We start from the raw sequence: 15,786 nt of genomic DNA on the forward strand, positions 1-15,786 counted from the left end.
AGAGAAAGAATTCCCTAAAGGAGAGGAAAACGACGTCTGAATGAGACCGCTGGACCCGGAGATGGGGCGGGATGGGAGTGAATTGAGTGGGGGCCAGAATTCGGGGCGAGGTGGAAGTGGGCGACAGAAGCAGTTAGGGACGGGAGTGGAAGGATGGAACTCCAAGGGATGAAAGTGCAGGAGGGAACTCCGGGGGCGCTGAAGTGGGGAGCCAAATCTAGGATGAGGAAGAGAATTCAGAAGCGGAGAGAAAATCTGGGTGGAAGGACCCAGGGAGGGTGAAACGCGAGGGGCATCTTGGGGGGCGATGTAATTCCGAGTGAGTTCAGAAATTAGAGGCGTAGTCTTGGAATGGACAGGCGGAGACCGAGGGTGGGAGGGCTGGGAAAGGGGCGTGCCTGAAATGTAAGGGGCGGGATCTAGCGTGTGCCGAGGCGGGGCCTCTCTGCGCCCCTGCCCCGCCCCGCCCCCGGTGCTGAGTCCTGTGACAGCCCCCAGGCAGCCGGCACTCGCAGCCTCTTTCCCCCCGAGCGGAGCTGCGGGGCCGGCCGGGCCGGGGCGGACCCCGGGAGCCCGGACGCGGCCGCCCGGGCCCGCGGGCGGGGGGATCGGTGGGGGCACCGGCGTCAGGGGCAGTCACCATGGAGTTCCGCCAGGAAGAGTTTCGGAAGCTAGCGGGTCGCGCCCTCGGGAAGCTGCACCGGTGAGCCTGGTGGAGGTCTTGGGAGGGGAAGAGTGCTCATTCCCACCTGGTAGCAGGACAAACAGACAAGGCAATACCCTAGGGTGGTGTGTCGGGGGGGGGGGGGTCCTCCCATCTGTCCAGTTTTCTCGCTTAGTTTCCAAAAGCTCCGTTCTCCCCGTCCAGTCTGTCCATTACCTCATTCATTTCTTTCTACACCTCACGACACCCTGGGCGCTGCTCTTTCTCTGGGACTGTACATCTCCCTTGCTCAGGGTCTCTGTTCTGTTTCTGAGGGTCTCTGTACCACTCTCTCTGGGTCTCTTCACATTTATCTCTGGGTTCCTGTCCCCTCTTTTTTTTTTTTTTGGATCTCCATCCCAGGCCCAGGGCTTGCTCCTCCGCCTCTTCTCTGACCATTGCTGTCAGTAGGTCTCTATTATAAACTCCTGACTCTGGACCTGACTCTAGGTCTTTCCTCTTCACTGAATCTATGGTACCACCTTCTTTGGGATTCTGTCTCCTCTTTATCTGGATCTCTGCTTCCTGCCTCTCTGAGTTGTATTTCCCCACCCTGGGTCTCTCCATCTTTCTGTGTCTTTCTCACTTTCTATCTCTCGGGGAGTTTAATCTGAAGCTAAAGCGGATTGGGGCCCACAGGTCCTTGTCCTTGAGGGGGGTTAAGCTGGGGGGGCAGAGGCCAGGGTATCCTAGGTCCCTGGGGGAGAAGGGAGTTGCAGTCCAAAAAATTAGGCTTCTGGGGTAGGACAGACTTCCCAAAGGATACAGGCTAGAGCTGAGAGGGACTTCCTCCCATCCAGGGTGGTGACTCCAGTGACCTGGGTGTCCCTCAGGGTAGTATGGACACATCCCCTGCAGTCTCTCACCCAACCCCAACTCTGGCTCCAAGTCAGAGAAATTACTCAGCTGCAGAGAAGCCTAAAAATACCTGGCCACAGTGCAGGAAGGAGACAGCCTCCTTAACAATGTGCCTCCGCCCCCATGCCCTCAGACCCTGTGCCCTTGACCCACAGCCCCAATGCCACCTTTGGTTGATCCTCAGTTCATCTCACTACGCCATTCAAGTCCTTTCTAAGTCTGACATTAGTCCTGCTTGCTGCAGATCACCTCCTAGCTCCAAAGTTACCCCACCCTTTAGTAACATGAGAGACAGGAATAAGGCTGGACAGAGGGAGGAGGCAGGGGGATGGCGCAGTGTGGGGGGGTGTAGAGGGGGAGCTGAGAGCACTTCACTCCTTCTTTTTCCCAGTTTTCCATCCCCTCCCCACCCTTTTTCTCGCCTCCTTTCACGAGTTTCTCAAAATACATCAGTGCGAAGTCAGGAGAGCGAGAGAGATGTGCTGGTGGAGGGGGCTGGGGGGGCGGCAGCAGGAGGGATGTGCTCCTTAGGCCCCCTCCCTCAGTCTGTGCTTCTCAGTTTCTCATCTGTGTCTGGGTTTCTCTCAGTCTATCTCGGCCTTACCCTCACCTCTCTGAACTGCCTCCTAGGTCCCTGGAGACCCCAGAGCTCAGGTCAGGACACTGAGCAGGGAGTTAGTTGGTGCAGAGAAGAGCATTTGCATCCAAAGCCCAGGGTTCCCTTTGAAGGCTGGAGAAGAGGGGAGAATGCCTCTTCTAACACAACATCCCATGTCATCCTCTAGGTTCATTTGGGAGTGGGGGTGTCAATGGCTGAGTACAAGACCTGTCATTTGAACCCAGATTAGTCTAGTCTCCCTCCTCAGCCTGGTACAGAAGCTGCAGATTTTCCTCGAGATGAGTGATGCTAGAGTGGGTGGAGGCCAGGAAACAGACAGTACCCAGAGAGACTTGGGACAAGGACATGGGAGGAAGGGGAATGCAGGGAGATAGGAGCCAGAATACCTCCCTTCTGAGAGTCAGACACTGGCTGGAGCAAAGCTAAGGAGCTGAGGACCAAGAAGGACCAGGCCCCATTGCTATTCTTTTTTTTTGGGGGGGGGGATTGAACCCAGGGGTGCTTAACCACGGAGCCACATCTCCAGCCCCCGTTGCTATTGCTATTCTTGTGATGACCTTGATTCTGCTTTCTGAACCTCACTTTCCTTGTTGTACAATGGGAAGAGAAAAGCAAAAGGACGTAAGGAGACAGAGAGTGTGCATTCCTGAGAAAGGGCAATTGAGACCTCCTCTTCATTTTGGTCAACTATCTCTTAAACATTGCTTCTCCTCATCGCTGAGTCCCCATGCCTGAGGCCGAGGCATCTCTCCAAAGAGGGGAATGTGTGGAGGACAGACACCCAGAGAGACAGGAGGGGGATCTCCCCCCAGACTCTTCCCTCTCTGTTCTGTTGTCTGCGTTGCTGGTCTTCTAAACAGTTACCATCACCTTGTCAGTTCCTCCTTAGTAACTTGCTAATCTTGCCCCCATTTTATAGATGTGGAATACTGAGACCCCCAATTATAAAATCTTGGTTTGAGATCTGATATCTTACAATATACACCATGAATATCACATTTCAGGGGCTGCAGTCACAGATGGGTCAAGGCCTAGTCTCATTGGGTGACATGTTCTGACAGGGGGTACCTGAGGGGAGTCCCTGCATATTATTCATTCTAGGGGTTCCAGTTCCACCTGTCTCAGATCTCTGTCTCCTCTCTCTGGGTCTCAGTCCTCTTCCCCCCAGGTCTGTTCACTCTTCCCTCTTTCTAACCTCTCCTGTTCTTACCGGCCCCTCCCCACCTCCTTAAGTTCCGGGATGGGAGCATGGCTGTGTTTTCTCATCTCTTCCACTTCCCTCCCCCCAGACCGTCTGGCTGTTCTTTCCTCCCCCGTCCCAGTCTCCCTCGCCTCCATCTGTTCTAGCCCCTTCCTGGGATCCAGCCCGATACCCTGGCTGCTTACCCGCCTCAGAGAGGGGCCACACCTCACACATCAGTCCCCAGCCCGCCTCGCCTGTGTCTCCTAGCTTCTCCATCTTTCAACATTTGGAGTGTCTGTCCCCTCCCTCGGCATCCATGTCCTCTGTCCTGTGTTGGTTCTTATCTCTCTGGGTCTCTGTCCTGCTCCCTCCCTGTTTATCTGTCCTCCTCTCTGACTCTCTGCCTCCTCTCTCAGGGCCCCTGTCCCACTCTCTGGGTTTCTGTGCCCCCTCTCGGGTGTGTGTCCTCCACACTCTCCGCTCTCTCCCTCCCCCTGTGTTTCTGATCTGGCTCTCTCTATTCTGCTCCTTTTGGGTCTTCCCTACCTGACTCAAGGCATCTCTTTTTTCCCTGCAGCCTCTCTCTGGGTTTGAGGCGGCCCTCCAAGTGCCCTATCCATCATCACAGACTCAATCCTGGATCCAGAATGGGCGGGGGCGAGAATCACGCTGGGGAATGAGCCAATCTCCCTACCAGGGCCATCTGTCCCCTGCCAGGACACCACCCGCCATTCCCCCTCCCTATGCCCTAGGCTGACAGTCTGAACTCCAGGTCCCCCAGGGATGCCCAGGCTGGGCTGCCTGATTCCTGGGCCCGCTGGCCTTCTCCCCACCCCCTTGTTCTGGGCAATGGGATTCTGGTGGCAGTGGTGGAGTCAGCTGGGTGTCAGCCCCACACCTGGGGCCTGGAAGCAGGGAAGGGCACGCCATGGGGGAGGGCAGGGGTAGCTGGGAAGCATCTGTTCTTTTGACACCTTTGCTGAGGTTTCTCCTTGGCACCTCTGCTTCCTCAAATAGACTGAGGTCTGGAAGAGGGGGCTGGGAGAGTATTTGGGCCTTGGAGTGGGTGTTGGGGACATAGTCTCTTGGATCTCAAAGGGATCTTTGGTCTAGAAGTCCTGAGTTGAGAGAGATGACAGCGTTGGAGGTTAACAGGGTGAGAATCTTCATGCTGAGCCTGAGGGAGGGGAGGGTTGGGGATTCAATTTCCTGGTTCAAGGAAGATGGAGATGGGGACTAGATTCCTGGATCACGGGAGATAAGAGATCCAGGGACTTGGACTCCTAGCAAAGAAGGGGGTGAGGGCTTAGAATTCTGGTTTTCCAAAAGCAGGAGCCTTTGCACTGGACTCCTGTGTCACTGGGAGTTGGGGGCTGGGGGTGAGGACTTCTGAGTCTTTGACTCTTGTTGCCCTAAAGCCTTCTGGAGAAGCGACAGGAAGGTGCGGAGACACTGGAGCTGAGTGCTGATGGGCGCCCGGTGACAACGCAGACCCGGGACCCGCCGGTTGTGGACTGCACCTGTTTTGGCCTCCCTCGCCGCTACATTATCGCCATCATGAGCGGTCTGGGCTTTTGCATCAGCTTTGGCATCCGCTGCAACCTGGGCGTGGCCATCGTCTCCATGGTCAACAACAGCACGACCCACCGCGGGGGTCACGTGGTGGTGCAGGTAGCTCAGGGCCGAGCCTGGGTGCTCACCTTGCCCACACCCCGATGACGTTACATTCGTCACATTCACTTACACTCGGTCCAGGCCACGCCCCTCCCAACCACAGCCTCAGTGCCTTGGACTGTTTCACTCCTTAGCTCTAATCTGGCTTCAAGTCTCTCCACTTCCTAAGCTCCGCCCAGATCTAAATGAAGCTCCGCCCCCTTTTGGGTCCCTGATTGCAAAAAATAGACTCTGTCCCACCATTAGGTCCCCTACGTGTTATCTCTTTTCCATTTCGTACCTACCAGTAATTTTGTTCACGCCTGTGCCCCACGCTCATGTTCCTGGCTCACATCTACTTAATCCCAGTCCTATCTCAAATTCCTCCCTAAACTTGATCCTTTATTTTCTGAAGCCCCGCTGCCCCCTAAGTTCTGCCCCATCTGCTCTGGCTGTCCCAAAACCTCGCCCGACTCAGGCTTTCCACTATTTTAAGTTCATTATGGTAGAGGCCATGCCCCTGCCTCAGCAGGGAAAAATCCTGGTTTGTGGACTACCTACAAGAGGTCCTCCTTTTGTTTTCTTCCAATCAGGACCACGCCTAATTTAGCAGCTCCTTGTCCCTGCCCAAACCTTAACCAGGTCATCCCACCAACAGGTTATAAGATGAATAGATGTAGAGAGACACACGCATGCTATGGGCCCTGGAACATTCAGGGAAGGGTACTGAGGTAGGAAAGCAGGCGGAAGGAACATTCTAGGCAGCCATGGGCCCCGTTATTAAAGTGGTGGTACTCGCCCTTGCAATGTGAAGAGCGGTTAGTCGACTGACAGAAGATGGTCTGATATTTGATTGGCATGTGTTTGGGGGGTGGGAGGGTATCCTTGAGGCTGATTGGCCAGGGGCTAATTCTGTGGACGGTGATTGGTGGAGGGCAGGGCCTGGGGCAGGGCGGCTGGTTTGATGTGCCTTTTGGCCCGCAGAAAGCCCAGTTCAGCTGGGATCCAGAGACTGTCGGCCTCATACACGGCTCCTTTTTCTGGGGCTACATTGTCACTCAGATTCCTGGAGGATTTATCTGCCAAAAATTCGCAGCCAACAGGTATGGTGGTGGGGACTCAAGGTGGCTGGAAACTACGTTGAGAGGAGTTAGTGTGTCTTGAGCTTGGGGATCTGCCTCCAGGGAAATGGGAGGAGCCTGAGTTTGGGCCAGGGCTTGTAACCGTGGAAGGTGGGAATCACGGATTAGGTGGGACCTGGGATTCTAGTGAACATAGGGCCTAGCCTGGTGTGCGCTGGGTGGGCATCCTAGAAATCTTTCTCTCCCACCCTTCCCATCAGGGTTTTCGGGTTTGCCATTGTGGCTACCTCCACTCTAAACATGCTGATCCCTTCAGCTGCCCGCGTCCACTACGGCTGTGTCATCTTCGTGAGGATCCTGCAGGGGTTGGTAGAGGTAAAGCCCAGCCTCATACGACCCCGCCCCCCATCCGACCCCGCCTCTTCTCATTGACCTTTTTTCCCCCCCTACCTAGGGGGTCACATACCCTGCCTGCCACGGGATCTGGAGCAAATGGGCCCCTCCCTTAGAACGGAGTCGCCTGGCGACGACAGCCTTTTGCGGTGAGAGAAAGGAGCTGAGGACCCAATTCCTGCATCCGAGGGAGAAGGGGTGTGGTCTTTCCTTCAGACTTTCCGCTATTTTAAGTTGCACTATTTAAGGGTTGAAACCCCTTGGGGTCCCAGGAAGGCAAGGTCCGAGGGTCCACATTCCTGAGTCCAGGGAAGATGAACCAATTTTCTAGCCAGCGTCCTCTTCCTTAGGTTCCTATGCTGGGGCGGTGGTCGCGATGCCCCTCGCCGGGGTCTTGGTGCAGTATTCGGGATGGAGCTCTGTTTTCTACGTCTACGGTGAGGGACCCCGACGCCTGGATCCAGGTGGCTCTGGGGCGGAGCGGGGCCCGTCGTCACCCCGTTCCCATGCCCTCCTGATCCCCTTCAGGCAGCTTCGGGATCTTCTGGTATCTGTTCTGGTTGCTTGTCTCCTATGAGTCCCCTGCACTGCACCCCAGCATCTCCGAGGAGGAGCGCAAGTACATCGAGGACGCCATCGGCGAGAGCGCCAAACTCATGAACCCTCTTACGGTCCGGGGCCAAGCTGCGCGGGCGGGAGGGATGTCTGGGCTCGAAAGTGACTTGAGGAGACAGGACTGGAACACAAAAACTAGAATCTAGGAGCCCATTACACTCCCTGGAGGACAGGATTAGCAGGTGCTGGGGGCGGGGTTAGGTCGGGAGGTGGGTGGAATTGGAACTGCTAGTGAGGTGGGGTTCAAAGCAGCCGGAGGAGGATCCGAAGGTGGGGGGTTTGCTAGTCCTTGGGGTGAATGAATTTAGATTTAGGGGGTTTGACGAATAGAGAAACTCCTGGGCTCAATGTATATGGGTCCCTGAGGGTCTCATAGGGCTGACACCTGAGAACCTGAGAGGCCACAGGAGAGCCAGGATCCACCCCTTCATCCCTGAAATATTGGGGTGAGGTTGAAATCCCTTGGGGTCCCCATGGGGAAATAGGATGGCCAGTGCCCTTAGATCCCTAGAAGCTTCAGTAAGTTCAGGATCCACGGATCTCTACGGGACTATAGTGGGGTCACTGGAGGGAAACGGAGAAGCACCTAGCTCTGGTCTCCATCTTAGCGGCCTCTCCCATTCCCCAACCCCCAGAAATTTAACACACCCTGGAGGCGCTTCTTCACGTCGATGCCAGTCTATGCCATCATCGTGGCTAACTTCTGCCGCAGTTGGACATTCTACCTGCTCCTCATCTCCCAGCCCGCGTACTTTGAAGAAGTGTTTGGCTTTGAGATCAGCAAGGTAGGCCCAGGAGGAGGGCGCGGGCGGGGGGTGAGAGAGGGATCCCCAGACAGGGAGAAGCTGGTGGAGCATCTGCAGGCAGAGACAGCCAGCGAATCAGCAATCTCTGACGGCACCCCAACACCTGCTCCTGCAGGTGGGCCTGGTGTCAGCGCTGCCCCATCTGGTCATGACTATCATCGTGCCCATCGGGGGTCAGATTGCGGACTTCTTGCGGAGCCGCCGCATCATGTCCACCACCAACGTGCGCAAATTGATGAACTGCGGGGGTGAGTGGTCTGGGACCTCCCCCTCGGAGCAGAGAGATGTTTGGCGAATACAATGAGTGGGTATCCTGTGATGGGTGAGGCCTAAAGACGTAGTCAAAGGCGCGGTTAATGCGACAGCACGGGGTTGGCATAGCGGGGTTGGAGGGATGAAGGCAGGCCTTCGAGGAACAGATTCTCATGCACCAGTCTCAGAGGCTGCGCATGTAAGGGCAAGGCGGGTGTTCTAGACCAAGCTGGGTATGAAAGGGCAGGACTTCAAGTGACTGGGCAGAGCAGGACATTAGGGGCTATGAGTGGCAGGGATCTGCAGGGGGCATGCTATCTACTGAGTGTGTGTGTGTGTGTTGGAGGGCAGTGACAGAGGGAGGGCATGAAGGTGCACAAATGTGGCTCAGATCTTGCAGCTTCCGGGTGTGGCTTAGTTAGGGGACTATGGCAAAGGCTGGTCTTGGGAAACCAGGGGCCTGCTCCTGGGTCTGGAGGAATGAGAAAAAATCCTGGGCCCAGTACAGAGGTCACCCATCTGGGATGAACAGAGAAAGATTGGGATGGGAACCGGTCTGGGCAGGGAGTCTGGGGCAGCCTGCACCCCGCCTTGGCGGGCACTCAGGAGACATGGCCCTCCTTAGGCTTTGGCATGGAAGCCACGCTGCTGTTGGTGGTCGGCTACTCGCACTCCAAAGGCGTGGCCATCTCCTTCCTGGTCCTTGCAGTGGGCTTCAGTGGCTTCGCCATCTCTGGTGAGAACCGCAGATCCACAGCTTGTGGGGTGTTGGTCAGACATATAGGGAGCTATAGGGAGCTTCCTGGCTCAGAAATGTACCTTCCTGCCTTACAAAAGGTGGACTAAAAAGTGTGTGTGTGTGTGTGTGTGGGGGGGGGCGTTCAGTGGCTCCAGAGGCTGAGGCAGGAGGATAAAGTTCAAAGCCAGCCTTAGCAACTAATGAGGCCCTAAGCAATTTATGGAGACCCTGTCTCAAAATGAAAATGAAATGGGCTGGGGATGTGGCTCAGTGATTAAGTGATTCCTGGGTTCAATTCCCAGTATCCTCCCCACCATAAAAAAGAGGAAGTTGCCCTGTGGGTCTGGGACATCCCGTGGGAGTCCTGGTGTGAAGTCTCGTGGCTTGCCTCCATGACAGGGTTCAACGTAAACCACCTGGACATCGCTCCGCGCTATGCCAGCATCCTCATGGGCATTTCCAACGGCGTGGGCACGTTGTCAGGCATGGTGTGCCCTATCATCGTGGGTGCCATGACTAAGCACAAGGTCAGTGTGCAGACCTGGCTCCCTTGCCCTCCAGATGTATGCCTGGCTGTTTCTTGACCACGTGTGTCACCTGGGCTCCACTGCTTGCTCTTTCTGCTCTCAGAACTTCAGCCTCCCTTTCTTTGCTTATCCCCCCAAAGCCCCCACCTTGTCCACGCTCTACCCCTGTCTGTCTGTCCTCTTACTTGACCTGATCCTCTGTTGTCCCACATACAGACTCGGGAGGAGTGGCAGTACGTGTTCCTAATTGCCTCCCTGGTGCACTATGGGGGTGTCATCTTCTATGGGGTCTTTGCCTCTGGAGAGAAGCAGCCATGGGCAGAGCCCGAAGAGATGAGTGAAGAGAAGTGTGGGTTCGTTGGCCATGACCAGCTGGCTGGCAGTGATGAAAGTGAAATGGAGGATGAAGCGGAGCCCCCTGGAGCACCCCCTGCTCCCCCTCCTTCCTATGGGGCAACCCATAGCACGGTTCAGCCTCCCAGGCCCCCACCCCCTGTCCGGGACTACTGACCATGTGCCTCCCACTGAATGGCAGTTTCCAGGACCTTCACTTCATACATCTTTGGCCTGAGTGGCAGTGTCAAGGAACCCTACTCCTCTCTGTCCTGCCAGGCCTAAGAAGCACTTTCCCTTATCCCCAATGCTGTCAAAACCTCTTCCCTTCCCAACTGCCTCTCAGGGGGAGTGAAGCTGCAGACTGGCAGTTTCAAGAATACCCAATTCCTCTTGAAGTTTCCCTTCTCTACTTGTTCTGCCTCAGTGGTTTCAAATCTCTCCTTTCAGGGCTTTATTTGAACCGACAGTTCAATCTCTTACTCTTGTGGTTTTGAGGCACCCCCTCCTTTCCTTTAACCCCAGAGACTCTCAGGTTAATCCCTGAGACTCCTCAGTCCTCCTCCCCAGAAAAGTTCAAGGTCCTCCTCTAGAATTTCCAAATCTCTCCTAACTCTTCTGCATTTCCTAGGCTGGTTTACCAATCCCCCATCCCCGCCATTCCAGGGATTCATTCTCACCAGCGTTTCTGAGGGAAAAAACGGCGGTTTCAACCCCTCCCCCTCCCCCCTACCACCAGCAGATTCTGCTGATGCACCAAATTCACCAACCTTCTCCCTAGCTTTGCACAACGTCCAGGGAAACAACCAAAATGGCAGTTTTAACAACATGCCTTCCTCCCCTCCCCCGTGCACTTTTTCTGATACAGTTTTCAGGTCTAAATAGTGGCTGCTCTAGTCTATTAATTCAATGGTTTGAAGCCACCACCATTGAACTTCCCCATGGTGGTTTCAAGATGCCCCCTCTTCCCCCAATTCCTTGCACTTTATTCTCCTGGGTGGTATCAGACTACCCGCAGTTTCTCAGTGGCCATTTGTTGTGTCCCTCAGGGGCTAAATGACTTAAAGTGTGGGATCCTTCCCCTCTCTGATACCCCTCTTTCAGTTTAGAATTTGGGGAACATATGTAGGAGAAGTCACAGAATCCCAGGAAAGGGAGTGGGACTGGGGAAAGGAGTGTTTTTCCTGGGGCAGGGTCGTGTCTTGGTGTCTGTCTCTGTGATTGTAAATCCTGCCCTGCCCCACTCCAATAAAATGCTTTGGTGTACAGACTCAGTCGTCCTGGGTTGTAAGGTCACAGGAATTCTGACCCTCAGCCCTCCTCCCTCAGACCCAGGGGTCCAGGCCCCAGCCCTCCACCCTCAGATCCAGGTACCCTCTTCTCAGATCCCAAAGTACCAGCCACTAACCTGCTCCCTTCTTCCTCAGTCACAGCCAACTCTGACCCCTGCCCCTGCCGCCCAGAACGCAGGTTGGAGGTCTCAAGCTGTGGGAACACCTGATTTATTCGGCCTCAGCCCAATTCTCAGATCAGCAAAAGCGTTTTCTGTTTCTCGGATCCTCTGTTGGGGAGCTCCACTAAGCAGCCAAGCCTTCCAGGAGGACAGGACCTCTGGGTTCTCCCTCCCCTTAGCAACGCACGGGTCCGAGAGGGCCCGGAAGGGGTTCACACGAAGTTGTTGGGGAGCGTGGCCGGGGACAGCGACTCCAGGCGCTGGGGCCGACCCCCGCGTGGCGGCGGGGGCAGCTTGGGTGGTAGTGGGGGTGTGGGAGGGGGCTGCTTGGTGGCGATGTGTGAAGGGACCCAGGCATCCGGTGCATAAAAGTAGAGGTTGTAGGGGTCCTTCGGGGTGTCCAAATGCAAAACTGTGAAAGCAAAGGGGAGGGGTCATCCCCAGGAGGACGGGTCTGGCGACCGGGGCCTGTCGGTCTCCTGGGCCTCAGGCCGATGAGGAGATCGGAGAGATTCCGACCATCCATTTGAACTGGGTTTTAAAGAAAAGGTTGAGGGCACCTGGAGGGGGTGTGGTTCCGTGGGAAGGGGCGGGGCCTTGAAGGGGGCGGGGCAATCAGGGCCGCTGCAGAGCCCGGGGAGGGGCCGGTGCCAACTGCTATGGGGAGGACCTGGGATGTGTTTGTGAAACTTCAGATAACTAGAGGGCAGGACGTGGCCTTGGCGCGGGGGGGGGGGGGGGGGGGCTTTTATTGGTCTTGAATGGGGTCCTGCATTTTTTGGCAGGGCACCCTAAAGTGCCCAGAAGGTTAAGGAAACTGCAGACCTTCCAGGGAAAGCAGGACTCACCTGGCTCCTCCCCGCCGTCAGGGAGCCGGTGGTGGGCGAAGGGCCGGTGTTGGGCCGCCCGGCGGTAGAGACACCACAGCAGCAGGAAGATGCCGATCAGCAGCCCCGTCCCCGCAAAGAACAGGCACAGGGCCCCTCCTGTCGCGCCACGTGGGCGTCCCACCAGAGTCACGCCTGAAGCAGGAGAGGGGCAATCCAATCTAGTTTCTTCCTCCCAGACCCAGGGTCCAGGCCCAGCCTCCTCCCTCAAACCCAGAGGTTCAGCCCAGATCTCCTCCCTCAGACCCAGGGGTCTAGACCCCAGACCCAGGGTCCAGGCCCAGCCTCCTCCCTCAGACCCAGGGATCCAGGCCCAGCCTCCTCCCTCAGACCCGGGGGTCAAGGCCCAGCCTCCTCCCTCAGACCCAGGGTCCAGGCCCAGCCTCCTCCCTCAGACCCAGGGGTCCAGGTCCAGCCTCCTCCCTCAGACCCAGGGTCCAGGCCCAGCCTCCCTCCTTAGACCCAGGGGTCCAGGCCCAGCCTCCTCCCTCAGACCCAGGGGTCCAGGCCCAGTCTCCTCCCTCAGACCCAGGGGTTCAGGCCCAGCCTCCTCCCTCAGACCCAGAGGTTCAGCCCAGATCTCCTCCCTCAGACCAGGGGTCTAGACCCCAGACCCAGGGTCCAGGCCCAGCCTCCTCCCTCAGACCCAGGGTCCAGGCCCAGCCTCCCTCCTCAGACCCAGGGTCCAGATCCAGCCTCCTCCCTCCTCAGACCCAGGGTCCAGGCCCAGCCTCCTCCCTCAGACCCAGGGTCCAGGCCCAGCCTCCCTCCTCAGACCCAGGGTCCAGATCCAGCCTCCTCCCTCAGACCCAGGGTCCAGGCCCAGCCTCCTCCCTCAGACCCAGGGTCCAGGCCCAGCCTCCCTCCTCAGACCCAGGGTCCAGATCCAGCCTCCTCCCTCCTCAGACCCAGGGGTTCAGGCCCAGCCTCCTCCCTCAGACCCAGGGGTCCAGATCCAGCCTCCCTCCTCAGACCCAGGGGTTCAGGCCCAGCCTCCTCCCTCAGACCCAGGGGTCCAGGCCCAGCCTCCTCCCTCAGACCCGGGGGTCGAGGCCCAGCCTCCTCCCTCAGATCCAGAGGTTCAGCCCAGATCTCCTCCCTTAGACCCAGGGGTCCAGGCCCAGCCCTACTCCCTCAGACCAGGGTCCAGACCCAGCCTCCTCCCTCAGACTCGGGGGTCCAGGCCCAGTCTCTCACCGGTCTCTTTCACTCGCTCCACCACAATGATAGTGTTGACTCTGTCACCTCGGCTGCGTCTCTGAGGTCGGGGTGTTGCAGGGGCCTGCTGACTGGGGAGCTCTTGAGAAACTGGGGGACCTGCGATCCGGGCTGAGGGAGGAGGAGTGTCCGGCCCTTTAGGGCCAGAGTCCTGAGGGGCCTTCAGCTCACTGGTCCCTGGAGAATCTGAGGTGGGCAGTTTAGAGAGGTCAGGCTGTGGGGCTGTATGGGTCTCTGCTGGGGGGTTCAGGTGCAGTCCATTTAAGGCAGTGACTTCACCCTCGAGGGCCATAAGCGTTTCTGGGTGAAGACTAGTGGAGGTCTCAGGCTCCGAGGTCATGGAGATCTCTGTGGCATCTTGGTAGTGGGTTGGGGGGGACTCTGTTTGAGGAATGTCAGTAGGGCTGGCGTAGATCACATGGGACTCTGGATGGGGGGTTTCAGTAGGGTCAGGATGGCTTGTTTCAGGAAATTCAGACTTTGGGATCTCAGTGGTATCAGTGTCCTGGGTTTCTAGAGATTTGGTATCAAGGGCCTTGGTGGCGTCAGGATTTGGGGCCTCAGGGGTTTTAGCATGTGAGACTTCAGTGGTGTTAAGTTGAGGATTCTCTGGGAATTCTTGGTGTGTAGTCTGTATAGGGTCAGTGTTTGTGATCTCAGGAAATTCTGGGTGTGAAGTTTCTGAGAAATTAGGTTTGGGGGTCTCAGGGTATCCTGGATGTGGATTTCCAGTCGGGTCAGGTTTGGGAGTCTCAGAAGTTTCTGTCACTTTGAAGGGGTTAGTTTTGGGGGTATCCAGGGGAGCTGACACTGAGGTTGTGTGTAATTCAGGCTTAGGGGTCTCAGGGGACTTGGGGTATGAAGTTTCTTGGAAGTGAAGATTGAGAGTCTCAGTGACATCGAAGGGGGAGGTCTCAGGAGAAACCGTATTAGGGGTCTCAGAGGGCTCGGGATAAACAGTCCCAGGGAATTCTGGGTTAGACCAATCTTTAGTGGAATTTTCAGAAGCACCAGGGGAGGTCTCAGAGGGATGGTCCATCCCCTTAAAGTCAGAGTCAAGAGGTGGAGAGGCTGAGGGGGCAGCCTTGGAACCCAGCTGGGCCAGGAGGAAGACGAGGAGGAAGAGGATCGGGTTGAAAGATTTCATAGCTCTGGGAGATGCCTGTAGCTGTTGGAGGAGCAGGAAGGAAGAGGTTAAGGTCGAAGCCTCCTAAGCCCCACCCACTCCCAGAGGCCACTTCTACTGGCTCCCAAGTGGACCAGGTCCCTCTAGGGCCCTGCTTGGTTCCAGGGAAAGGAGCAGAACCCCATTGCAGCTCCCCAAAGGCTGTAGGGCTGTGTGCGCTGTCGCTAAGGAAGACAGAGGCACTGGGCTTCTTGGGGGTGGTGGTTAATTTCCTTACCTGTTTCTCTAAGAGGTCCCAGAAAATTGGAAAAACATGACACCTCTCTAAGCCCCCATACATTCTGCACTTTAACTATGATGGGTGTCACATCTCCCAGGGGACAAACCCTCCAGAGCTGCTTGACTCAACAATTGTTTACATGGAACCCAGGGAACAGCTTTTGGGCTGGAATCTGGGATCTGAGAGAGAAGGAAGACATTTGGGTTCTGGGCAAGAAGGTTGATGGGGGTTCAGGATCCTGAGTACTGCAGGGTGACGACGCTAACTTTTAAATCCCTGGTTCTTTCCAGAGATTAGAAGACTGGAAGTTCAAGCCTGGAGTAGTGGCACACACCTGTAATCCCAGAGATTTGGGAGCCTGAGGCAGGAGGATTGCAGGTTCAAAGCCAGTCTCAGTAATTTAGAGAGGCCCTAAGCAACCTAGTGAGACTGGTCTCAAGATAAAAATTAAAAATGGGCTGAGGATGTGGCTCAGTGGTTAAGCATCCTTGGATTCAATCCCTAGTATCAAAATAAATAATAAATAAATAAATAAATAAATAAATAAATAAATGCTAGACATTTGAGGGAGTAAGGCTTGCAGGGCTGGAGAATAGGGGGAGAAAGGACATAGGGGTCTGAAACTCTTGGGCTCAGTTAGAAGGAGTTTGGGAGCTCTGAGTCCTAGGCCCTCCAGAAATAGGCTCTGGAGGACTGGACTCCTCAGCTGGGTCAGGGGGGAGCTTTGGGGCAGGAGCTTTGGGTCTCCCTGTTTATCAAGGATGGAGCTAGGATCTCCACATTTCAGGGGCTGGTCTGAACAGAGATGCATTGGTCTGTGGTCAGGTGCAGGTGGAGGCAGCAGATGCCTGGATGGGACAGGGTCACTTGGGGTCTCTTACCTGCTCAACGGTGTCCAAGATAACAGCAGGTGAGCAGAGCTAGATGCAAAGACCTGTCAGTGCTGCAGAATGACTCTGGGTGGGGCTGCAGGAGCTAGGGTCCCAGAGGTGCACAGTGACGCACCTGACCCCCTCCCCGGGGATCCTGGGAACCTAGCAACAGCACTTAGGTTCTTAA

General features: G+C 56.2%; 2 protein-coding genes across 2 annotated transcripts; one reads left to right on the top strand and one right to left on the bottom strand.

The window, feature by feature from the left end:
* The first annotated feature begins 641 nt into the window (after positions 1-641).
* Positions 642-9,940, top strand: Slc17a7 (solute carrier family 17 member 7). The gene is made up of 12 exons (XM_076838881.1): positions 642-703; positions 4,782-5,034; positions 6,001-6,119; positions 6,359-6,473; positions 6,553-6,640; positions 6,842-6,928; positions 7,020-7,162; positions 7,742-7,891; positions 8,028-8,160; positions 8,790-8,900; positions 9,303-9,430; positions 9,647-9,940. Exons 1-12 carry the CDS (start codon positions 642-644, stop codon positions 9,938-9,940), a joined length of 1,683 nt encoding a protein of 560 aa, XP_076694996.1.
* Positions 9,941-11,428: 1,488 nt separating this feature from the next.
* Positions 11,429-14,468, bottom strand: Gfy (golgi associated olfactory signaling regulator). Its single transcript, XM_076837430.1, has 3 exons — positions 13,301-14,468; positions 12,065-12,238; positions 11,429-11,628 (listed from the first exon to the last, which is right to left on the bottom strand). The coding sequence occupies exons 1-3, from the start codon at positions 14,466-14,468 to the stop codon at positions 11,429-11,431; spliced, it is 1,542 nt and encodes a 513-aa protein (XP_076693545.1).
* Positions 14,469-15,786: the final 1,318 nt, after the last annotated feature.

This window comes from Callospermophilus lateralis, chromosome 18, assembly GCF_048772815.1.
Source record: "Callospermophilus lateralis isolate mCalLat2 chromosome 18, mCalLat2.hap1, whole genome shotgun sequence".
Classification (NCBI taxonomy): Eukaryota; Metazoa; Chordata; class Mammalia; order Rodentia; family Sciuridae; genus Callospermophilus; species Callospermophilus lateralis.